Consider the following 26263-nt stretch of genomic DNA (forward strand, 5'->3'; position numbering starts at 1 on the left):
TGTCATTTGCTCAAAGAGTTCTATTAAATTGGGGAGGCATGACCTTCCTTGCACAAAACCATATTGCCAATCACTTAAGCTCATTTTCTTCCAAATGTAAATAGATCCTATCCCTCAGTATCTTCTCCAACAGCTTCCCTACCACTGACATCAGGCTCACCGGTCTATAATTACTTGGATTATCCCTGCTATACATCTTAAACAACAGGACAACATTAGCAATTCTCCAGACCTCCGGGACCTCACCTATGTTCACAGGTGCTGTAGAGATCTGTTAAGGCCACAGCTATTTCCTCTCTTGCTTCCCTCAGTAACCTGGGATAGATCCCATCTGGACCTGGGGACTTGTCCACCTTAATGCCTTTTAGAATACCTAACATTTCCTCCCTCCTTATGCCAACTTGACCTAGAGTAATCAAACATCCATCCCTAACCTCAACATCTGTCATGTCCCTCTCCTCGGTGAATACTGATGCAAAGTACTGATCAAGAATCTAACCCTTTTTTTCCCTGACTCCATGCATAACTTTCCTCCTTTGTCCTTGAGTGGGCTAAACTTTTCTCTAGTTATCCTATTACAACTCCCCCACTCGTTTTACATCCCCTATCACACCTAAAATATCTAAATTCAGGGACATTCAGCTGCCAGCCCTGTCCCTCTTTCAGCCAAGGTTCTGAAATCGCAATAATGTCATAGTTCCAAGTACTAACCAAAGCTTTAAGTCCATCTCCTTTGTCTATTATACATCTCACATTGAAACACATCCCCTGCTCTTTTCAGCAGCGTTTCCCTGCCTGTTCATAGTCATGTTTGCCTTGGTTTCTACCTTTCTCTCGATTTCCGTATCTACTGTCTTATTCCTCTGGTCCCAATCCCTCTGCCACACTAGTTCAAACTGTCCCCAATCAACCATTCTACCAAGTACCCCCAAAGGACATTAGTCCCAGTCCTGCCCAGGTGTCACTCGAGCGGAGTGCTATTTGATGCTATTATTATGTATGCCTCTATATATAAATTCAAGAATCCTGTACACAGTAATATCGATAAAAACCTTACAGAATATAGAGATTGAACTTCTATTGATATCCACGTATTATGCATTGCACAAGTTTTACATAATTTGCAGAAAAATATATTGGTTCAACTTTAAGTAAATTTTCCATCATGGGCCAAACATTTCATGCTTTAGGTATTCTGTGTTTGGAAGTCAAGGTGGTGAAATATTCCGTTCTTTACACACATAAACCAGTGTGTTACGGTGTTCCTCAGAGAGAGAGTGATATGACATGAGGTTTCAAAAACACCATGCTAGAAAAACTCAGTAGTTTACATAAGTCACTAAAATCAATACAAATGTTAATTTAAAAAAAATAAAAAGTATCACCACAAAGTATTAGTAAGATCACTAAGTGTAGAAACACTGCTAAAAGCATAAAAAAATGGATATGATCCATGTGACTACCCTAAAGGAGCCTTCCACATCCAAAGATTTACCTGCACATCCACCAATATCACTTATTATATCCGTTGCTCCCGATGCAGTCTTCTCTACACTGGGGAGACTGGATGCCTCCTAGCAGAGCGCTTTAGGGAACATCTCCGGGACACCCACACCAATCAACCACACCGCCCTGTGGCCCAACATTTCAACTCCCCCTCCCACTCTGCCGAGGACACGGAGGTCCTGGGCCTCCTTCACTGCCACTCCCTCACCACCAGACGTCTGGAGGAAGAACGCCTCATCTTCCGCCTCAGAACACTTCAACCCCAGGGCATCAATGTGGACTTCAACAGTTTCCTCATTTCCCCTTCCCCCACCTCACCCCAGTTTCAAACTTCCAGCTCAGCACTGTCCCCATGACTTGTCCTACCTGCCTATCTTCTTTTCCACCTATCTACTCCACCCTGCCCCCCCGACCGATCACCTTCATCCCCTCCCTCACTCACCTATTGTACTCTATGCTACTTTCGCCCCACCCCCACCCTCCTCTCACTTATCGCTCCACCCTTCAGGCTCTCTGCCTGTATTCCTGATGAAGGGCTTTTGCCCGAAACGTCGATTTTACTACTCCTCGGATGTTGCCTGAACTGCTGTGCTTTTCCAGCCCCACTAATCCAGAACCATTAAATTCAGTTGGAGAATATTAACAAGTTATAGAGTCATACAGCATTTAAAACAGAAGTGTCCCTTTTTTGGATAGGAGAATGATACCTACCAACACAACCACAGCCCAGTTCAGCATCCCACGATAGTTGAAAAATCCACTGGAGGAGCTAAGTAAGGATTCTCGATTTTTATGGCAACTAGAAGAAGAAAAAAATTCAAGAAATCATTCAACTCAAATGGTATGAAATAGCAGTATCTTCATGCACTATCTTCCCGTGGTGTCAAATGTGATGATCAGTAAATTCCACGTGTCACCATATTTCCTTCAATATAAACATCATTACACATAAGGGCAAAACAGGCAGTTATTACGTATGCAAATTTCAGAACAGGGAGGAGTAGACTCAGTCAAAAGCTAACTATTGTGGCACTCGGGGTACTCTACAAACATTGCACCAAACTTTAAAAAAAAAAATTAACCACTCCTTTCGGAAACATCATATCCATGTTGCTATTGTCCTTTTATTCCACAAGCTATGAATCTACGTGCAGAATGCAGCATTGTATCAAATTTTTTTTGAAGTCCATGTAACTCTAGCAAGTTAGAAATACAATTATCCCTCAATGCTGGTTTCCCTTAATTAACATGTATTTGTCCATGAGACTTAATTTTGTTCTAAACTAGGCAAGATATGAAGCTATTGACTGAATAATGAAAACATTCATGAGAATGTCTTCATCGCTGGAACCAGACTGGTGAAGTTGGGACAGTTTTCCTTAGAAATTACTAATAGAATATTTGAAATGTGACTATTTGCGGAATGATCAAGAATAATGGAATGGATATAAAGCAGTTAGCAAACGAGGAATAACTTTTTTACAACAGGCAGTTAAAATTTAACAACAATATTGCAGAGGCAAGTTAAATCATAATATTCAAAAGGAAATATTACTGTTATTAGAAAGGGATGAATGTACTTCCCCAAGGCAAACCAATATAATTGATGATTGGTCTAAATGGAAAGGTAGTGGCCTAATGGCATTAGGTGAATTTCTCATTCAGACAACGGACAGCAGAGACATAATGGGTGCAATGGCTTTGTTCTGCACTGCAATAATTTCTTGTTTCATTCACCGTTGTTAGCGAGGGCGAACAAAGATTTTAACATGCTGGTTATTGTACTGGGGTAAAAACAACTGTTAACTAATACATTCAATGAGACATTGAGAGCTCAGATCAGAGTTTATTCCATAACAGGAATATAAATGCAAGTTTAGTTTTGTTGTTGATGGTGATCACAAGGTTTGGAAATGGTCAGAATTTGGAGACATTGTACACTAAACCTGGATTAGTTGACCACTAAGGCATGACACAGTTGGACAGTGCAATAACACTTTTTAAAAGTTCCTGAGCACATGTACCAGGACTAACATGGACAAATAATATTTTAATTTGAATAGCCCACTGGGAAAAAAAAACCCTACAAATTTGGGTTAAAAATTGCAAAAAACCAAACTATTAAATATTTTACTTGTGATTTTTGTTCCAGTTGCTATAATTGAACAGCTGTATGGTTATAATGAGATATTGACATTCAGGGGAACTTACAGCACAGGAGATCATTTTCGCACTCTCTATATGCTGGATCTTTATTATACTTAGGTGTTATGCTTAGTCTCATATCAGTCCTTTTTGTTATAACCCTGTAAATATCATATTCTCAAGTACTTGTCTCAAATACTTTGAAATGCCCTTCCACCACATCTTTACTTAGCATTCCAGATCCTAATTGAGTGAATTGGGTACAATTTAAAAATAACAGAAAACATGAAGGCATTGTGAAGTGTGTCAGGAGAACTTAAGTAGAACAGACTTCAAGAGGACAGTCTGGTGAATAGTGGACAAGTGGAAGATAGAATTTAATGGAGGAAAGTGTTAAATCTATTTTGTAGGAAGAACAAGGACAGGCAATGTAAAAACAATATAATTCTAAAGGAGGTGTAGCATATAGAGACCAAGAAAAAATATTTATCATAGTTGTGGGTGTGTTCGCCGAGCTGGGAAGTTGACTTGCTGAGGTTTCATCCAGTCTAGGTGACATCTTCAGTGCTTCGGAGCCTCCTGTGAAGCGCTGCTGTACTGTGCCTTCTGAAATTTCTTTGGTTCCATTCCTGCTGCTTCCAGTTGCCAGTTCTGGTTGTTCATTGTAGAGTCAGTAAATTGGGTCATGGTCTATGTGTTTGATGGTGGAGTCTGTGTAATGAGTGCCATGCTTCTAGAAATTCTCTGGCTGCCCTCTGTTTAGCTTGTCCTATGATCGTTGTGTTGTCCCAGTCGAATTTGTGGTCCATGTCATCTGTGTGTATGGCCTCTAGGAGCAGCTGGTTGTGGCATTTAGTGGCTAGTGACAGCAACGACCCGAACACACAAGAGAAGATGCATTAGGAACCTATCGAAAAGGACTACAACACAGTGCATCACTCTCGACCTGCGAAGAGAAGAGGAGCAGCTCCACAGAGTCTTCAAGATGATATGAAACGTCTGCAAATCAACTTCCCAGCTCTGCGAACATACTTACAACTAGGACAACCGGCACCTGAGCTACAAATCTTCCCCCCTCAGTTCCTAAATTCCAGTTCATTGCCATCCTCATGACCTGTCCTACCTGTCAATCTCCCTTCCCACTCTCCCCCTAATCTATCACCTTCATCCCCACCCCCATCCACCCATTGTACTCTTTGCTATCTTCTCCCCAGCCCCACCCCCTTCACCCATTTACCTCTCCACCCTGGAGGTTCCCTGACCTGCTGTGCATTTCCAGCACCACTCTAATCTACAAATCTTTAGCAAACCTTGAATATATGTTTATGCATCACTGAAGATGGCAGTTAGTAAAGGTCACAGTATCCTGGATTCCTAAAGATGTAGAGTACAAAAAACGATTAAGTTATGACAAACCTTCATAAAACATTTGGGCAGAATAACTGAACCATTCTAACAACCAAATTTTAGGAAGGACGCAGAAGCATCAGAAGTGGATGCAGAAAGGATTCACAAGAATGGTTCCAGGTATGAGAAATTTTGTCACGTGGATTTTATCCTCAGAAAATTAAAGAGTTCAAGAGAGGTGTTCAAAATCATGAGGAGTCTGGGCAGGTTAAATAGAATAAAACTGTTCTCACTGACAGAAGGTCAGAGAATCAGCGAAAACCAAATTTCATGCCATTGGCAAAAGTGGTAAGGGTTGCGTGGGAATGTTTGGATGTAGAGAGCGGTGGAGATTTGGATTACGCTACATGGCAATATTGTGGAGACAGATTCAATTGAAATAATCAGAAGACGGGGGGACTGTGGAATTGGGTGAACTACTCTTGCGGAGCCCACAGACAGAAAAGTCTCCTCCTGCTTTAACTATCCCATGAATTCTCCAACTGGACTGAATGGACGCGATGGTCATGCACATGCGCAGCAGACAGAATTACCCAGGTGTGACCTTGTCCTCGAACACTCACCACATTTTCCGGCGCATCTCCTCCACCAGGTCCTCGTAGAACTTGGACCGCTCCATGGTCCGAGACCTGACGTGTATGTTAGAAAATCGAGGAGTACTCTTCCTTCTCAACTTTGGTGAGGTGTCACGAACCTCCGCGTGACTCGCCATTCTTATGTTGCCCTGCTCCGACCCTCACTGGGTCCGTCCTCTGCCTTTGACCTCCACCTTACTCCTTCCTTCCGCCAAGCGCCGCCCGAACCTCGGTCGCGCGCCCTTTCCCTCTTCAAAATCTAACCGCCCACCTGCCACGCGCTGGATCTGGGAGGCACGTGAGTTCGCCGACAATCGCTGTACCTGCTTCTGCATTTTATCAAAAATATATACGTGCGTTATGTTAATGATGACGGCGGTCTATTAATAGTTGCCACTGATTTTTGTTTTGCGGACGCTTAAGTTTATCGTGCCTTCCGCTGGTGTGTTTGACAAAGATTACGATTTTACTGCTCGTAAATCAATATCTGCTCGCTCGTTACGTAGTTGCGAGAGGAGTCTGCGTTTGGTCGCTGCTGCCTAGCGGGCTGGGCGGGAGATTTGAACTGAGCCCGTTTCCGGCGGCTCGAGCCTATCGCCCCTCCTCTTACCTAACAAGCTAGTTAGGCGGCCTTCTTAATGCCGCGCGCCGAGTCCTATTTGCCGGTACCTCCGGGAGGCCTGGAGGAAAATTTCTTCAGCTTGGATGATATCCTGATGACACAAGAGAAGGTTCCATGTCGGACTGTGATGTTGCTGCCGCGACTGGGCTTTCTAGACAAGAGCAGTGAGGCCGATCTCATCCCCGAGGTAAGGGAGCGGGCTGGCCGCCGTCAAGTGGGAAGGTGAAGGGGTCGTTTCGCTGCTTCCGGGGCCTGTCAATTAAAAACTAAAGGATAGTGGCGATGTGATAGAAATGTGGTTCTCTAATTAAAACAAGTATGGAACAGAAATGGCTTTGTTGTACCCGAGTAAGTGGGCTCTGACTCTAATTTTGTATAATTCAACCAGTAAAATGTTTATAGTCATTGCTCTTTGGCAAACAAAAAAACCTAAAATATTAAGAAATCCTTTCTTCCCTCGAAGCAAGACAATGAAAATTGGCCTGTACATCTCGTAATAGGTGTTTTCGATTTCTAACTGGTCAGAGCTCTTTCTCCAAAGTTATATTGCATCGGAAATACCTCCAAGCAGATCCGCAGATTTTCGTTCTCTCTGCGTATAGAAGCCTACTTTTATCTTTGGTTTGTGAAGTTAATGAATGAAGCAAGTTTCTGGTTAGTTATTGTGTTTTTATTGCTAGTTCTGTGCAGAAAACTTCCCAAACGTCGGCGTGTCCAGCTACCATTAACTTAGTCAAAACGGGTGACCGAGCGTTTTCTTTTGTTCAGAGTCTTGTAATCCAGACAACTGAGCTTATCCTGACTATTTCATAATACAGATGAATCTCGATTATCCGAATATAAATTAGCCAAAGAAGATCTCAATGTCCCGATTAAAAACATTACATCAGAGATGTTTCCATAGTATTCACGTCTTTTGTTTATAATCATTAAAAATGAAATGCTGCCAAGAATAGTCATGGATATTGTTAGCGCACAGGTGCCATCTCCAAATAACTGACTGCCCATGTGTGCGCTCTCTTCACCCCCACCCCCACCCACCGTTCTCCAGTATGGCTGCCCTCAAAATAGTGTGTGTACACACCTTTTTACTGCAACTTGTTGACAGGTTCCACCTTTTGCCCTGTACAGGACAATGTTCTGGGGTGGCTGGGACAGATGGAAGGGCGGGGGTGGATGGTGGGTGGGGATGGAAGGGGCCTTGCTGGAGTGGGTGGGTCAGGGGTGTTATTGTGAAGGTGGACTGGGGGTGGGGTGGATGGGGTTGTGGGTGGCATTGGGGGGGAAACAGGGGGTGGTGTTGGACAGGGCAGTCTTGTGTGCGGTTTGCTGCTGCCAATTTCCTGAATGGGGAGCAGACTTAACAAGTGCTCACTATGTCAATCCCTTTGAACTGATTTGGGTGGATGGGGGGAGGCTTCAGCAATGCTGCAGGTCCCTTACAGATAAGTGTGTCTGCTCAGAAATAAACCATGAGATAGCGAGAAGGAGCAAGGCAGGCAGAGCGAGGGGAGCAGAAACTTCAGAACATTCCGAGCCCCAGAGGAGAGTCATTGAATCGATTAACTGAATGATCAATTATCCAAATGAAATAGTGTCCACTCGTTTGGATAATCCAGGTTCTTCTGTATATGGAGCATGAGAACAGAGTATTGCTGACCATGCAGTATTCTTATCAATAATAAGAGCAGGCTGGGAAAGACTGAAGGAGGCATTGAGATTTTGAGAATAAAAACTGAAGATTAGTGTCTGTCAGATACACTGTCATTGCTCCATAAGTTGTGTTGGGAAAAACTTGGGCATAAACCAAACATTGGACAGAGTTGGGCTTCATAAAGGACGACTGGGTAAGTGGCACTTGGATGCGGAAGAATAAACTGTGACAGGAGATTTACTTTCTATAATAGTGGTGTAGTGTATTCTGAGAGGTATGGTGCTAGATAAGCACAACCGGTCAGGCAACATCTGAGAAGCGGGAGAATCGCCGTTCCAGGCAAAGGCTCTTCATTGGGCATGTTTCACAGTGGAACGTTCCTGAAGAAGGGTTTATGCCTGAAATGGCAATTCGGATGCTGCCTGACCTGCTGTGATTTTCCAGCACCATACTTTTTTTTCAACTATGATCTCTATCATCTGCAGCCTTCATTTTCTCCTTTATTCTCTGCGATCCGATTACATCTAGTGTATTAGGGCTGTGCATACACAGGAACATTAACTTTGGAATATGGATAAAATTTTTAAAAATTGCTTGCAAAAGAGGGTCAATTTGCTTTCAAGCTGCATCTTTCACGATAAATTCAGGAGTTAAAAAGTCTAGTTTATACTTGTCCACAGATTTTTCATGGGCTTTTGTTATGGAATCCTTGGTAATTGTGAATCTGAAATCACATGGTGCCCTCTACAGGGAGTCTGTCCCTTAAGCAGATTGAAGATATCTAACAGTGTTATAGGGTATAAACCAGTCAAGAATATGATGCTACTGCTTGTTCAGAAAATGGCCAAAAAAAGCTTGCATTAGTTTAGGATATTTAATGATCTCTGGCCATCTGAATGTGTTTTAACAGCTATTGAAATTAGTCACTGGTGTATGTTGGAAATGTGGAAAGCAATTAGTACACAGCAAGGTCCCACAAAAATGTGAACTAGATACATTGATTTTTTTTTTGGTTGCTGGTAATTGGATGAATATTGGCCATAATGGCAGGGATAACTTATTTGCTAGAATAAAGCAAAGAACTGCAAATGCTGGAAATAGAAAATCAAACTACTGGAGAAACTCAGCATGAGTGGCAGCACCTATGAAGAGAAAGCAGAGTTAATTTTCAAATCCTGATGAAGGGCCACTGGACTTGGGGAAATCTTAACTCTACTTACTTGCTGAGGTTCCTCCTATTTCCCTGCTGTTTGAAATACTGCCAAGGAAGCTTTTACATCACCTGAGGGGCTAACAAGGCCTCTCCCCTGATCATACTCGTATTGTACTGGAGTGTTTGCTTAAATTCTCGAGTAGAACTTGAACACTGCAACCTTCTGACTCTGTTACATGGCTCCTCGTAAATTTTAAATGCTCTGTCACTGCAAAGCATGCTGCACAAATGAGTACACTTGAGAAGGACAGGGACATGGGATAATCAGAACAATATAGATTTTGTTTTTAAAAACTTTAATTTAAAATGTGGAGGAATGAAACTCTATTTTAGAAATTTAATTTTCATTTCAGAACTTGTTCTACAATAGTCAAGATTTTACTTTTGTTTTAAAGAGTAAATAACTTTAATCTTCTGTGGATTCCTTGCAAAAGTTGTTTGCAATGCTTGTTTGCTGGACTTTGATATCTGATCGTGCCTTACTGACCTTTAGGACTCAAATTTGTACTACTGCATGTTGATAAGGTAAGTGGCAATAGTTAATATAAAAATGCATGTCCATGATAAACAATTAATTTCAGAAATATTAATGCTGATATTTAGTATATACAATATCCCAAATAAACGTTAGTGTCAGGAAAGTCTAGATTCTTACATCCCATTGAGTATATAATGTGACCTCAGCTCTATCTTTGTATTCGCCACCTCTAAAAATCTGAGAGCCCTACATTCCTCCAGTTCAGCTTCATGTGCAGCTCAGATTTTTAATCCATTCCAACATTGGTAGCTATGTCTTCAGCTGCTAACGTCCTAAGCTCTGTTCTGTCCCTAAACCACTCTAGTTCACTACCTCCGTTTTGTCTTTTATGCTTATTATGAAGGTGTGTATTGTACCTTTTTTTTTTGAAAGAAGGGAAGCTGGCAAGTACTGAGTGAAATCAGTATGCTGAACAATTTCAAAAGGTATTATTTGGGTGTGAAAACAAATAGCTGGAGCTATGTTGCTCTGTTACACAACAAATTTGAATTTGGCCAATCAGTGTAAATTATGCCCCAAGATACCAAAATCCAATCTAATTTGAAGTTTACTCTTTGAATGACCATCCAATGAGATGGTTAGACGTTTTGAGGTATATAAAATCCAACATTTTGAACAGTTAGCCAGAGTGGCAGAGAGCATCAACAAACACAGATGGCCTGCAGAATCGCTCTGAAAGGTACCTTTTTTGTATGAAATTTGTGAAGCAGAAGGCTGAAGAAAAGACCCAGGTAAGTTCAGGTGAAGATACCAATGCAAAAGCAACGACTGGCTAATTTTGAATTTTTTTTTGTTAAACTTAATTGTTAATCACATCAGTGTATTGTTGTAGAATGGGAGGTAGATACATTGATCAGACAAAGGAGGATTACAATGTAGATAGTTGGTGTTTAATGTTTTTTTAGGAGTTAAAATTAACAATTTATTCTTTTAAATATAAGGATTTTATAGTTCTTGGTTACTCATACTTTAACAGATTACAAAGGGAGGTCACCTTTTCTGGGGGTCTGGTTCAAATTAGCAAAAGGGTTCACCCCCAATGTTGTAATGCAACACACTGGAATTTTGTGTCTGACCAAGCTTTAGGTCATCTACTGTGATCCCCTGCCCCATCTCAAATTTTGTTTATTATGCTCCTGTGATGCATCTTTGGATGTTTTGCTATGTTCAAGGCACTTTGACTCCCAAGTTGTTAATTTTCTCATTACCTTCCACCTCACCTAAAATTGAACGCTTGAGCTTTGAGCCACCTGCATGCTGTTTGTGTCCCAGAGTGCAAGTCATATTATCATTCTTTTCCAATTGATCAAAATCTGATATCTGCATCTTGCTGCCATTTGTTTTGTCTGCATTGACTTCCATTCCTGTGTTGAATCCATTAACCTCAAATAAACAATATATATTTTTGTCGTGCCTTTTTTATGTCCTCAGGATATCACAAAATGCTTCACTGTCAATTGTTACTGTGTATGTGTTTTACATGGACAAATCGACCATTACTTTTGCATCCTTTGGAACTTTTTTCACCCTCTCAACGGATGGTCAGGGTCTTGCTTTAGCATCTCCATCTAAAAGGTTGTATTTCGTACAATGCCAGTCAACATGGCACTCAAATCTTCAGAACATTGGAACAGACATGGGAAGTTCAGCCCATTGAGTCTGCGCTGCCATTCAGTACAATCCTGGCAGATCAAACACTTTAATACTGTTTATCTATCTGATCCCCTTAACGCTGAGTGCCACTGACAATCAATGATCTTATCAATCTCTACCTTAAACAGACCCAAAAGATTTGGCTTCCATAGCCCTATGGTAAAAAATTCCAAAAGTTCACAATGCTCTTAAGTTTTAAAAATTCTTCCCCTCGCTCCCAAATGGCATTCTCTTAGACCTACTGACTGAGATAAGAGCATTACTGCCAAGCTATGATCATTTTTGTTCTTGTTCACAAATCCTTGTGACTGCAGTCTCATCCAATGATGTATGGGAATCTGTTGTTTTACTTATTTTAATTCACACCATCTTCCACCAATTTAGATCTTTTAGTAGTTTGAGTGTGACAGTTGAATTTTCTGAAGAGTCGCCAAAAAGTTAACTTTTTTCTTTCCACAGATGCAGCCAGAACTGCTGTTTCTCCAGCAATTTCTGTTTGCTATTTCCAGCATCAACAGTTCTTTGCTTTACTTTTGTGATGAATTACTATTCTAGATATGATTTTAACTAATAGTGGATTGGTCATTGCTACCTCCCTATCACCAATTGAGGCAAAATATGTCAGCTGTAATATAAGAATAACTATTTAGGAAATTACCTTCTCTTTAAAAACGTGGTTTGTGCAGTCCATGAGCCTAAACTGGCTGAACAGAATGCCTATTGAAGTGCAGATGTAATTAGAGTCATAGAGATGTACAGCACAGAACAGACCCTTCAGTCCAAGCCAACCAGATATCTCAACCCAATCTAGTCCCACCTGCCAGCACCTGGCCCAAATCCCTCCAAACCCTTCCTCATCCTATAACCATTCAGATGCCTTTTAAATGTTGCAATTCTACCAACATCCAACACTTCCAGCTCATTCCATACATCTACCACCCTCTGTGCAAAAGTTGCCTCTTTTATATCTTTCCCCTCTTACCCTAAACCTATGCCCTCTAGTTCTGGACTCCCCCCACCCCAGGGAAAGGGCTTTGTCTATTTATCCTATCCATGCCCCTCGTAATTTTGTAAACGTCTATAAGGTTACCCCTCAGCCTCTGACACTCTCTAGGGAAAATAGCCCCAGCCTGTTCAGCCTTTCCCTATTTAGCTTAAATCCTCCAACCCTGGCAACATCCTTGGAATTCCTTTCTGAACCCTTTCAAGTTTCACAAGAACATCATCTTTTTGATAGGAAGGAGACCAGAATTGCATGCAGTATTCCAATAGTGGCCTAACCAATGTCCTGTACAGCCACAACATGACCTCCCGACTCCTGTTCTCAATACTCTGACCAACAAAGGAAAGCATACCAAACTCCACCTTCACTATCCTATCTACCTGCGACTCCACTTTCAAGGAGCTATTATACCAAATGTGCCATATTGAATTATCTGTGCAGCATTTTTTTGTTATCTGAATCTCTCTGAATCCAAAGGTACCAAAATGGATTATGTAGTCAGTTATCACATTTTCTAACTGGATAAATTTGGTTGCTACATATGCATATATGTATTCATTATGAATGGCTTCATTTTTGTAAATTTTTTTTTCAGATGGTATGAAGTGCTTTGGAATGACAGTGATTAATTTGGTAGCACCCTTTCCTTAGAATTCCAAGATACTGAGTTTCTCATTTTGGAGCTTGAGCACAAATCAAGCTTAACACTCTCCTCAAAGGAAGAAATGGCATGCTGTAGAGGCACCGTTCATGAGATCTTTACGTGCAGAAGGACATTGGGTTATCACTGATGTCCTGGCCAATATTATGCTTTGTGTGAGTGGTGTCACAAGAAACAGATTATCTGTTTATGATCATGTTACTTTTTTGTTCTGTGGAAATTAGTTTTAGTATTTCCAACATCTGGCACTGACCACATTTGAAAAGCATGTAATTGCTTCTAAAGCACTTAGTACTTTTCATAACCACAGGATGTCACTATCAGTGCAAATTTTTATTTTCTGTTCTTTGTTTGGCTTTGACAAATAAGGACTCCTACCTTGCCAGGAATTGCCAGCCATTCTGTTTCATTTGAGCTTTTGTGGTTTATTGTGAGCTGAATTCTTACTTTAGTTTTTTTTTGTTCCTAATAGGGTACAAAGATGGAACTGCCTCTTTGGATGGCCAAAGGGCTATGCGATCCTAAACGTCGCATCATTTCTGCCAGTACACCAAAAGTGTATCAAGGCAGCTGGCGGACAATTTTCAGTGCTGATGCAAAGGTTGTCGACCTGCACAAATTGGGGCCGTATTATTATGGTTTTGGAACACAGCTGTTACACTTTAATAATCCAGAAAACACGGAAATTGCTCAGACCATCCTACAGGTGAATGTTCCATTTGTACTACTTTCAATGGCCCTATTTTTTTCATTTGAGAGCTATTTGAGTAAAAACAATATTGCTGATGTTGGAAATCTGAATGAAAAGTGCAAATTGCTAGAAATATTCAGCAGACCAGGTAGTATCTTTTGGGGTGGGGGAGGTAGGCAAACAGTTAAATTGTCAGGTTGATGACCTGTTTTCTTTAGAATTAGCAAAAGCTTTGTGATGTTAATACATTCATGCAATGTGTGCATCATTGACCAGGCCACCATTTATTGCCCACCTCTAATTGCACTTGGGAAGTAATGATGAATTGCTTCCACTGCTTAAACATTGATCTAGTGACAATGAAAGAATCTCGAAGTATAATTCCAAGTTAGGATGATGGCTGGTTTGGGGAACTTGAACATGTATTTGGTGATCTTAATCAGCTTCCCTGACAGAGGTTATGCCTTTTTTAAACTGTTGCCAAAGAAGTTTACATGAGTCCTGCATAGTAGCCACTGTCAAAAGGAATGAATGTACAAGGAAAGAGGGAATTTCTTTTGTAAACAAACAAAAGATGAAGATGTAAATGGCAACAAAAGGATTACCAGCCCATTTGGTGTTCTGAAAAATAGGAGTAATTGTCTCTTGTTTCACTAATACCCTTTTGCTTGCCACCATCATCTTTGCCTTTGATTCCACCCTGCCTTCCATCTGATCATAGATTTTTTTCCTTTTATTCTTAATCATCCCCACCCACACTTTACAGCCTATTTGTAGAATGATTTCATCTCAAATTTTTACCACTTCTGATAACTTTTCTGTTTTATTGCTAAGCTGATAATTGCCACGATCTTGCTGAGTTTTATCAGCACTTCCTGTGAAGTTTATTTGGAGTAGAGTGTTTTTTGAATGGCAGATTGACATTCTACTGATGTAATTTTGTATGGATTCAGATATGGGCTGTGATCTCTATTAATTCTTAATTGTTGCCTGTATAAAAGGAAGAAATAAACAGAAGTTTGCTTTCATAACATTCTTATCACTGCTCTCAATGACCCATTGTGGTCGTATATAATTCATTATTTTCAAGAGTGATCAGTTATTCTGTGACCTCAACAGATGCTTTGACACAATGTCCAGGCTTTTGGTCATTCAATTCAACCTGGTTTATTCTAGACTCTGAAAATACATGGCAATTCGAGGAGCACAGAAATCATGTAAGGTACAGCTGAGTTGCTAGAACAGGCAAGAAGATGGTTTTGATGGTTTAATATTGCCTTGGTGGTACCTTTGACATTGACAAAACAGCAGTTCTGAAGAAATGTTATAATCTAGATTAAAGGCTTAATTCCTTAAGGAATCTTGAACCGCAGTTTTGACTCTGTATTGAGAGCAATATCAATTTGACACGGAACACTTTAATATGCATGTATTTGTCATGTCAGCATCTGACTTCATAATGCATCTTATCCCGTATCCTAAAAGTTGGAATTACTGTTTGTTTAAAGGAAAAAACATTAAGTACACAGACTTCATTCCAAAAGGCAGGAACACTAGCGTAGTTCCTAAGCTCTCCCTCTACTGTACTCTGAAACTAGTAAAGGAGGTAGGGGCTTTTCTGCCATGTACAAGTCTTCCTGCAGCTTTGCTGCTCCTCTGTAATCCATGATAAGGAATGAGTAGGCATCTGGAAGATGTTTTTATAGTAATAGTGGTTTGTGACTTCCCAAAATTGTTTTATTTGGGACTAGATATTCCTGCTGTCATTGTGTTGCCAAATTTGTGTGGTTTTTTTTTGTTGTTCCAATCAGTTGAGTACTATGGTCCATAGTTCTAGCATTGTATTGAATGCATGATTTAAGTTGGAAGGTATCATTTTAATGATAAAAGCACTTCAGTTTTTCTGCAGCAAAACTCTATCTTTTAAAATTTTTACTGATTTCAGTTAGTAGCAGTATCTCTAACTGGAACTTTGCTGATTTACAGCAAGCAAATCTTGTGAGCAAAGTTACAGCGGTCTTCTGAAAAACAAATATTACTCATTCTGGCATCTAATACAAATTAAATCGGTAGAAGTGATCACAGGCACTTAATTGCAGCGTAGTCTCAATGCATACTTGAATGGGGATATTGTCCAATCACTTTTTCTCTGGCCAGGATTTGTGTGATCATCACATGAAACTGCTTAAGCATGCTATTCCTGTATTGTACTATTAATTAAAATTTATTCTTGGCACAGACGTTTGTCACCCGCTTTCGTCGGATCATGGATTCCTCCCAGAATGCATACAATGAGGACACATCATCACTTGTGGCTCACCTGGACGAGCTCGAGCGAGAACTGTTCCAGGCTGGTCAAAAAGGCTTGAATGAGTTTCAGAAGTGGGAGAAGGGGCAGGCCGAGCAGATCACCACTTCCAATCTGGTTCAGAGCTATGGTAAACGAAAGTTTGCAGATATGGAGGCCTGAGATGGAACTTGAGCCAGAGAGATGCTAAAGCAGATTGTTACTATTCGTATTCCTCACCAATATATAACGGAGTTTCCACTAAGATGAAACTGATTCTGCAGGAATTACAACTGAGTAGTTAACAGTGCAATCACTTTGGGTGAAAATTAAACCAGTACTGCACTGTGAAGCAGAATTTCTCATGGATTTTTTTCCTTCTGGACTTCTGCTTGCTTCCTACGTGAACAAAGCCACTTGCAAAGACTCTGCAAACCAACTTTTGGTTCACTAAGCATTTTGGATCTTCAGGATTTTGAGTCCGTTTCTGTCATTCGAGAGTTGCAGCTGTTTTCTGACTCTTCCTGGTATTCAATATGGGACCCCCTGCAGCACTTGTGGAAGAGACCGTTATAAACAATTTGTTCAGCAAAACAAACTGGCTGAAGGCCAGGCTCTTCGATAATTTTAGAAAGAAAAACAGACTTTAAAATCTCTTGTCTATTTCCCTCTAAAGCCAAAATCTCTTTGTGTAGAATGGCACATGATAACTATATGTATTATAATTATTTGTTTAGATTTTAAAGTTTGTTTTTTGTTTTGGTAACCATATGACCAGGAGTTTTGTGCGCTCCTCAAACACTGAATAGATGCATGAACTTTGAGTATCGTGTTTCATTTCCAAGCTTCACTAGTGTATGAATTTTACTGATGTTCCCCAGGACTTGATTCATTTGTGTTTCGAATAGATCATTCTTCATCTCGGATATAGATAGGTCACTGGCATGGTGTTCCTATTAACTTGAGTGAAGTTTTATTATGCTAGAGTATTTAGTTACAGATGTGCTTCCCTGTACTCTAATTTAAAAAAAAAAATCCTTTGTCGTCATTGGCGCCTTGATTTTTGGTAGCTTTATGCTAGAGCTAATATCTTAGCCACAGAATACATATGTATGGCAATCTAAAATATCTTGCTTCAGAGTGTAGTATCCCTCTTACTAATGGGGGCAGCAGAGATGCAGCTCTAAGCGGTTGAGTCAGGTGCTGCTAACACTAACAATGTAGGTAACTGAAGTATAAATTGCAGATTTAATGTTAATCTAGAAAGATTTTTTTTAAAACCAGCAAGTTCCACAGACTCTTACAAAACACTGTTGGGTTTGTGTTGCAAGAAAGACAGGAAAGCCGACCTAATCTCCTTAACTTGATCAATATTAACTTTCAGATTGAAGTGGGAATAAGATCCAGCTCTTCTGATGACCTGACGAAGCAAGTCTGAATTATATGAAGTTTTTTTTTGTATTCAAACTGATTTTTGTGGACCTCTGATATCTGGATATGTCAGCTTTTTAATGTTGTATTTATTGGCTAGAGGCCCTAAAGTTGAAACTGTCATCTGAGGATGGTTTTTTAAATTTTTTTTCAACTAAGTTTTATTTGCATAAACCATGTCTGAGCCTTTTATACAAACTTCTTTTTTTTTTAATAATCACTTGGATTTTCAAATTTACTTGTATCTTTACACTGATTTTAGAACATACTCAACTCAATGGGTTCATTGTGCTTGTGCCAGCTCTTTGAAAGAATTATCTAACTAATCCCACTTTTCCCCATGATCCTGTAAATATTCTGTCTCAAATGTGTACCCAATTCTTGTTTGAATTATATCACTGTTTCCACTATGTTACATGTCTTGTCTTTTTAGATGAATAATTTTTATAATTTCTTCATATTCCCACATCAGTTCTTTTGTTACACAATTCTGCAACTGACTTCGACTAGCATCTTGTATATCTGTGGTTTCATGTCCAAAATACTGTGAATAGAATACTACTTTAGATATTCGTTCTTTACCGTGGGAATATAGGCTTAAGAAAGGAAACAAAAGTCATCTTTGGGGCTACAATGATCACAAATGTTTGGCTTACCTTAGCTAATTTCTTCTTAGTGATGGGACAAAGGCAGAAAACCATTTCCAAATGGTAATCTTGCTGAGAGACAACACCAACCAGGTTATGAAGAGGATGAGTATTTGTGCTACTATTAAAAGGTTCTGCTTCTAAGATTAGGTCAAGCCTGTTGTTGAGGCACCATGAAGAACCATGTTCATTTTTTTGTAATCAAATTGGCATTTCCTGCAACTTGGCTAGATGGAGCAGATATTTTTTTAGCTGAAGATGTGGGAATGGCTCCCATAAGGAGTGATTAGTGCAACTACTCTGCATGCATTTCAGGGGAAACTGGACTAGTGTTTGAGAGAAAGGAATAAATAGGTGGTTGAGAGAGTAGATTTAAATGAGAAAATATGGCAGGCTCAAGCGGAGGAGAAACACTTGACTTGACTGACTTGAGGTTGATGACCTATTTTCTGCCATTACAATGTAATCTTATGTAGCCTGATGACAGCTGCTTGAGGTTTGCAGACCTTTCCTTAAATGCACACCTGGGCTCCTGTAGCAATGCTGGATATCAAAAGCCACAATGACTGTCTCTCCCTCATCCCGAGCAGTAGCCAAACATATATTTTCCACTCTCTATGCCCTAACTCATTATGCAGGTATAACTGGAGCAAAAAATCTAGAACACTATAGTAATGGAAAGTGCTGTTATCCCCCTAGTTTAAAATTCTTAACTTTTGGAAGTTTACTTCTTAAAATTAATCCTTATTCATCCAGTCAAATTCTTAGAAACTGCCCTGTTCTTCCATAACTGATGTTTGCTTTTGGGGGGGAAGCAACACATAAGATCACTAGAAATTAACTAAAATTCCAAACATTGACAGTAACCATGTCACATACTGAGCTTTGCATCCCTGATTTCAGGGAGTTTATCCTTTGACTAGTGAGGAATAGTGATATTGCAGCACGACAATTTGTTTCCTGTTATGGTGTAGCACTGCTTCAGAAGCATTGATTTTTTTTAGGCCTTTTAACTTCATGCTGTGATGGGTTATCAGGGACAGTGACCTAGAATTTGCTGACTAATGAGCCATTATGATATGGAGCAAATGTATTGAACTGCATTAAAACAAACAATATGTTGCTCCATTTGGATAACAGCTAATGGATTATATAACATATGCTGCCAGTACGAAATGTACTGTGTTGCTATGGCAATAGTCACATAATGGTTTACACCTTGTTTGTTATTTTTCTCTTTCTGGCATTGCCCTTTTCACCTGTGACTGTAATAATCATCATTTAACAATTTGGATCACAAGAAGTTGCCATTCTCCATTGGCCTACCATAACCATGTCCCCTGTGTTTGTTTTGTTTGTTCCTTCCATGGGCTTTCAGTCTTGATTTATAGCCTCCACCTTCCATGCCTCCCCCACCTCCAAAATAAGAGATGCTGTCAGAGCTGGAAAACATTTGTTGCCTTACTACTCAATGACAGAAGCTAAATAATTTTTTTGGGAATCAGAACAATTTCAGCCTTAAGTAAATAAAAGGGCACCATGCAAAATTACTGAGTTTCTTGGTTTCTGTCTCTGTCATGATCTTTGGGCTGGACCCTGGCATTCTGATTAAAAGCAAATCTTGAGTCCACACTTATCAGTAACAGGATCGGCTCAGTATTTTTACTGTATGTGATCACCCTGGCCACTTGATGGCAGGAGACCATCTACTGTCTGTTAAAGGTCAGGCAGCTTTAACTGTTAATCTAAGTCACCTGAGTGGGGTACTGCTGTGTCAGCGAGAAATCTTGATTTTTGTTTTCCCCTTACTGGTAAGTTTTCAAAGCTAACTCCTCCAGAGATTGTAAAAGTATGGATTCCTTTTCTGACCACATCTGTTCTTTAGACACAAACCTGTGCTACTGTGTGTTGCTTTTCTCTTTTGCTTACCTTTTTTTTTGTCTCTTGCATTTCCATCTCTCCACCTTCTCACTCCAAGTTGTTTTTTCCCATACTTTTTCTCATTTCTGACATTGCTTTTTGTGGTCTTCTCTCAGCTTTTTCTTTGGCATGGGTAATATTGAGCTAATTTCTTTTCTGGTTTGGAGGTTCAAAGTCCCGGAGGGATCCTAATTAAAAACATTTGTTGTTTGTTTGTTCTCAGATGCAGAATTTATTTGTTTCTGTCACAAATGGATTAGTTTTGACATGTTTTTAATGCAGAAAATTGATTTTGGTCATTTTAATACCTAAGCAACGGTTCCTTCCTCTACGTTGGGGAGACTGGACGTCTCCTAGCAGAGCGCTTTAGGGAACATCTCCGGGACACCCGCACCAATCAACCACACCGCCCTGTGGCCCAACATCTCAACTCCCCCTCTCACTCTGCCGAGGACATGGAGGTCCTAGGCCTCCTTCACCGCCAATCCCTCACCGCCAGATGCCTGGAGGAAGAATGCCTCATCTTCCGCCTCGGAACACTTCAACCCCCGGGCATCAATGTGAACTTCAACAGTTTCCTCATTTCCCCTTCCCCCACCTCACCCTAGTTCCAAACTTCCAGCTCAGCAATGTCCCCATGACTTGTCCTACCTGCCTATCTTCTTTTCCACCTATCCACTCCACCCTCCCCCGCCTCTGACCTATTGCCTTCATCCCCTCCCCCACTCACCTATTGTACTCTATGCTACTTTCTCCCCACCCCCACCCTCCTCTAGCTTATCTCTCCATGCTTCAGGCTCTCTGCTTTTATTCCTGATGAAGGGCTTTTGCCCAAAACGTCGATTTTACTGCTCCTCGGATGCTGCCTGAACAGCTGTGCTCTTTCAGCACCACTAATCTAGAATCTGGTTTCCAGCATCTGCAGTCATTGTTTTTACCGCCTACCTTTGGCTCCAGTCCATTTAGTGAAATCAAAAACTGAAAAATGTGCTTTTAATGTCTGTAACCCTCTTCAATATTAAAATTGTATTCACATTTTTGGGGCATTGTATTTCCTTAATCATAACTGTTTTAATTCATGCAATATATTAAAAAAGGTGATTGAAGTGTCGAAAAAAAACCTAAGCTATGTAAGGCTGTTTTAGAGCAAATGCTTGATCAGCGGTAAGTGGTGAGGAGCATCTAAGAGTGAGAGGGAGGTTTGGGGAGGAAATGATGCCTTGGGACCAGAACTGAAAGCTTTGTGGCTTTCAAAATTTCTGTTCAACCTACCTCATATATGAAATAACACTAAGCTATTTCACTTGTGCAATGGAGTTTGGGACAGCCTTAAATCTTAACTTTCCTCCCCCACTGAAACTGTAGGGTGTAGATAGTGAGTGGAGATACTTGAACAACTCCCACTCTAAGTGGAAAATGAATTGGCACAATTACATCCAAGTAGCCACTAGGAACAGCCACCACTGGAAAGTAATGAAGTATACAGCAACGACTCTTAATACACAGCATTATTTTAGAAGTACAAAAGTATTCAATGTTAAACCTTCTCCATTATTTAGGAGAAAGAACGTACAATTGGTTCATTCAATCCAACTGATCCATATCAATGTTTATACTACACTACACCCCTTCCCATCTAAATATTGATGTAATTGTTTGTTCCCTTCTGCAGTAGCCTGTCCAGATTGCTCTTAAATACCTTTTATGCTACCTGTATCAGTTATAGCCAGACCAAACATTCTCACCATCGTTTGCATGAAAGTTTCTTTTTAAGTGCTGGTGACTATCCTATGTTGATGGATGCACATTGTGTGGAAGTTTTTTTTTAATGTGTCTGAGCAATGTAAACCATAGCGAGGTGTGTAATAGAATCAAACATGAAGTCTAGTTGAGGCCTATTCTTCATGCCAGAAGCAACTCACTGTTTTAAGCTTTTTGCAGGCTGCATGCTGAGGTACTAATTGAGGGGGATTATTGCTCACTAAGTACCTTGTTGACAGATCAATTTGCCTCATTAATATTGGGCTTTCTATTTTACCATCTGGCTAAAAAAGTTGGATACTCCAAAGCATGACCAGAACAGCAAACTGCAATGGAGTACAATCCATGGGCACTAGTTGCATACACCATCTCCCCAGAAATTGGCATCTGCTGGTCCCTCAAGACTATCATGGTACCTTTGATTCAGTGGCAGGCTTCTCAGGAAACCGACTTTCATTGCATAGCACACTGGTACCCAACATTGAAAGGATGCAGAATGGATGCTTTGCATGCATGGTACAGGTATTTGGCTCAATGCTTCAATCAAGACTGCATCATCTGCCTGCTTTCTTTGCACTCTCAATTAGCACCATCTACTTGCTCACCAGTAGTGCTTTACATTGTCTTGTTTTGCCATACCTGTTAGCATGTTGCTGCTCCAGTCCGAGCCAAAGATTGTCACTGCTATGAGGTTCTTTTTGTGCAGAGAAACACACTGGCTACTAGCCAGTTTTGAGAAGATTTGTAACTCAGGTTGAGGTTCTGGATGTAGGTTGCACACTGTGCTGGAAGGTTCATTTTCAGACGTTTCATCACCATACTCTAACATCTTCAGTGAGCCTCTGGACAAAGCACTGCTGATGTTTCCTGCTTTCTAGGGGGGAGCTGGGACAACACTCTCACTAGTATCCTTACATGCGGGTGAGGAAGGACGCCACTTCGACTGGGACAACACACCAATCCCAGGACAAGCCAAACAGAGACAAGCACGAGAATTCCTAAAAGCATAGCATTCTAACTGGAACTCCATCAACAAACACGTTGACTTGGTCCCCATTTACCACCCAATGAGAAAAAGAACAGGAAATGACATCACCAATCCAAATAAACCCAAACCTATAAATAGACAGCAGCAAACATCAGCAGTCCTTCGTCTGGAGACTCACTGAAGATGTTACTTAGTATGGTGACGAAATGTTTGAAAATGAATCTTCCAGCTCAGCGAGCAAACTTACATCCTGACACTGGCTACGTATCAGAAGGGATCTGTTGTGAAGGGACCATTTTGGTGAATGCCATACAAAGTAATCAAACTAACACAGCATTTCAAGGAGAGGTTATTTGCCTTTGTCACAGACAACCGAGCTGCAATAACAGAGCTCCTTCTTTTATCTTGTGGTACGTGCATAGTGAAACCATGGTTGAATATCTTGTGTGGTTTTGTGGTTCACTGTCTCTTAAGCATTCATCTCAAGTATCCTGGAATTTCAGTTAGACTTCCACAGTTCCTCCATTTGAAGCTCTAATTTATGGTATTATGATTCAGCTCTTCAACAGTTAATAGGTTCTGCTTTATTTGAATTGATCTGCTGCATAACACTTTGGTCCAGACCTGATGAATTCAGATAATTGCAAAGGTGTCCTGAGTAGGACTCCTGGGTTTCTAATTTAGTATATTGTGGTTCTGCAAGAAGTGAAGGTTCTGTTAGCAGGAAGCTAATTGATTTGAGTTCTTTAACTTTCTATAGCTTTGCTTAATTTTAGTCAGAAGTTAGTTGATTATTCAATTTTTAAATTATACGCCTTTATGAATTGAAAGCAGCAATGAAAATAATCACATACATGTTAGAAACCACACAATGACTTGGTGAAATAATTACAAGCTTTCAGCTTAATGTTAAAATCTATACTATTGAAAGCAAAACCAAGCAGTCCCTGGCATGTGTAGGAATTAAATAAATTCTAGCATTGTCATTTGGAGCAATAAATTTGGTTAGGCACACTGCATCGTATGCTGAATATTAGGACTTATACATTATGAATGCACACCCTTGACCAGATTATCACTGAAAATTACCAAAGCTGGAGGAGGGGCCATGTAGTGATTATGTCACTTGCCTAGTAAACTAGACCCTCCAGTTAATGTTCTGGGGAGCATGTGCTCAAATCGCACCATGGCTAATGGTGAAACTTGAACTCAGTCAAGACTGGAATTTAAAAACTAGTCAAATGAAAATCATTTTAATAAGGAATTGGAATCCCTTGTTAAATGGAAGAGGGCGGCCTATCTCAAGATGAGACGTGAAGGTTCAATTGGGGCGATTGAGAGTTATAGGGTAGCCAGGAAGGACCTGAAGAGAGAGCTAAGAGCAGCAAGGAGGGGACATGAAAGGTCCTTAGTCGGTAGGATTAGGGAAAACCCTAAGGCTTTCTATAGGTATTTTAGGAATAAAAGAATGACTAGGGTAGGAATAGGTCCAGTCAAGGATAGTAGTGGGAAGTTGCGTGTGGAGGCGGAAGAGATTGGGGAGACACTGAATGAATATTTTTCTTCAGTATTTACTCAGGAACAGGGCATTGTCGTCGATGTGAATACTGAGTCACAAATAAGTAGAATGGATGGCTTTGAGGTATGTAGAGAAGAGGTGTTGGAAATCCTGGAAAAGGTGAAAATAGATAAGTCCCCTGGGCCTGATGGCATTTATCCTAGGATTCTCTGGGAAGCAAGGGAGGAGATTGCAGAGCCATTGGCCTTGATTTTTATGTCCTCTTTGTCTACAGGAGTAGTGCCAGAAGACTGGAGGATAGCAAATGTGGTTCCCTTGTTCAAAAAGGGGAGTAGGGATAACCCTAGTAACTATAGGCCGGTGAGTCTCACTTCTGTTGTGGGCAAAGTCTTAGAGAGAATTGTAAGGGATAGGATTTATGCACATCTGGATAGGAATAATGTGATCAAGGATAGTCAGCATGGTTTTGTGAAGGGCAGGTCGTGCCTCACAAACCTTATTGAATTCTTTGAAAAGGTGACGAAGGAGGTTGATGAGGGGAAAGCGGTAGATGTGGTATATATGGATTTTAGTAAGGCGTTTGATAAGGTTCCCGATGGTAGGCTACTGCAGAAAATACGGAGATATGGCATTGAGGGTGAGTTGAAGGTTTGGATTAGGAATTGGCTGGATGGAAGAAGACAGAGGGTAGTAGTTGATGGCAAAGTTTCTTCATGGAGTGCCGTCACTAGCGGTGTTCCGCAAGGATCTGTTTTGGGACCATTGCTGTTTGTCATTTTTATAAATGACCTGGAAGAGGGGTTAGAAGGTTGGGTGAGCAAGTTTGCGGATGATACGAAAGTCGGAGGAGTTGTTGACAGTGAGGAAGGATGTGGCAGGTTACAGCAGGATATAGAGAAGCTGCAGAGCTGGGCAGAAAGGTGGCAAATGGAATTCAATGTAGCTAAGTGTGAGGTGATTCACTTTGGGAAGAATAACAAAAAGATGGGGTACTGGGCTAATGGTCGGATACTTGGTAGTGTGGATGAGCAGAGGGATCTTGGTGTCCATGTACACAGATCTCTGAAAGTTGCCACCCAGGTAAATAGTGCGGTGAGGAAGGCATATGGCGTACTGGCTTTTATTGGTAGAGGAATTGAGTTCCGGAGTCCTGAGGTCATGATGCAGTTGTATAAGACTCTGGTGCGGCCGCATCTGGAATATTGTGTGCAGTTTTGGTCGCCATACTATAGGAAGGATGTGGAGGCACTGGAACCGGTGCAGAGGAGGTTTACCAGGATGTTGCCTGGTATGGAAGGAAGATCGTATGAGGAAAGACTGAGACACTTGGGGCTTTTTTAATTAGAGAAAAGAAGGTTTAGGGGTGACTTGATTGAGGTGTACAAGATGATTAGGGGGTTAGATAGGGTTGACAGTGTGAACCTTTTCCCGCGTATGGAGTCGGGTATTACAAGGGGGCATAGCTTTAAATTAAGGGGGGGTAGATATAGGACTGAAGTTAGGGGTAGGTTCTTCACTCAGCGAGTCCTAAGTTCATGGAATGCCCTGCCAGTAGCAGTGGTGGACTCTCCCTCTTTATGGGCATTTAAGCGGGCATTGGATAGGTATATGGAGGATAGTGGGTTAGTATAGGTTAGGTGGGCTTGGATCGGCGCAACATCGAAGGCCAAAGGGCCTGTACTGCGCTGTATTCTTCTATGTTCTATGTTCTATGTTCATTGTCAATTGTTCTGAAAATCATCAGGTTCAGTTGTCCAATTCGGGTAGGGAAATCTACCATCCTTACTTTGTCTGACCTACATGTGATTTCCTAGCAGTGCTTTTGTAATTTTACTCCCTCTGAAATGGCTAAGTTACTCAGTTTTAGCAGATTTGATACCAAGTCTAGAGAGCTGTTCTACAGGTTAGTTGAGTAACCGTCTCAATAGAATCATAACTTGCAGATTATGTTCAAGGCACAACACTCACTCTTCTAGTGTCCTGTCCAGTAGGCATGACCGACCCACCAAATGTTACAGGTCCAGTGCTGGTCGGAGGAGGCA

The 26263-nt window shown here is 40.8% G+C and overlaps 2 protein-coding genes across 4 annotated transcripts in view; one reads left to right on the forward strand and one right to left on the reverse strand.

Annotated features, from left to right (window-relative positions):
- LOC122558555 (diacylglycerol O-acyltransferase 1-like) overlaps window positions 1-5770 on the reverse strand; it is a 177894-nt gene extending 172124 nt beyond the window's left edge. For 2 of the 3 annotated variants that reach the window (XM_087996049.1, XM_087996050.1), the window contains exons 1-2: window positions 5622-5770; window positions 2218-2305 (exon numbers count right to left, since the gene is read on the reverse strand). In XM_087996049.1, coding sequence (XP_087852175.1) covers window positions 2218-2305; window positions 5622-5770 — 237 coding nt within the window. Of the gene's footprint in view, window positions 1-2217; window positions 2306-5621 lie in introns of those variants that run through there. The other variant, XM_087996051.1, reaches the window with a different exon arrangement.
- Window positions 5771-6055: 285 nt separating this feature from the next.
- Window positions 6056-17796, forward strand: gins3 (GINS complex subunit 3). Its single transcript, XM_043707289.2, has 3 exons — window positions 6056-6442; window positions 13450-13683; window positions 15908-17796. The coding sequence occupies exons 1-3, from the start codon at window positions 6272-6274 to the stop codon at window positions 16136-16138; spliced, it is 636 nt and encodes a 211-aa protein (XP_043563224.1). The 5' UTR covers window positions 6056-6271; the 3' UTR covers window positions 16139-17796.
- The last annotated feature ends 8467 nt before the right edge of the window (window positions 17797-26263 follow it).

The sequence above is a fragment of the Chiloscyllium plagiosum genome, unplaced genomic scaffold, assembly GCF_037043375.1.
Source record: "Chiloscyllium plagiosum isolate Xiang-an unplaced genomic scaffold, Cpla_swu_hap1 HiC_scaffold_17, whole genome shotgun sequence".
NCBI classification, from domain to species: domain Eukaryota; kingdom Metazoa; phylum Chordata; class Chondrichthyes; order Orectolobiformes; family Hemiscylliidae; genus Chiloscyllium; species Chiloscyllium plagiosum.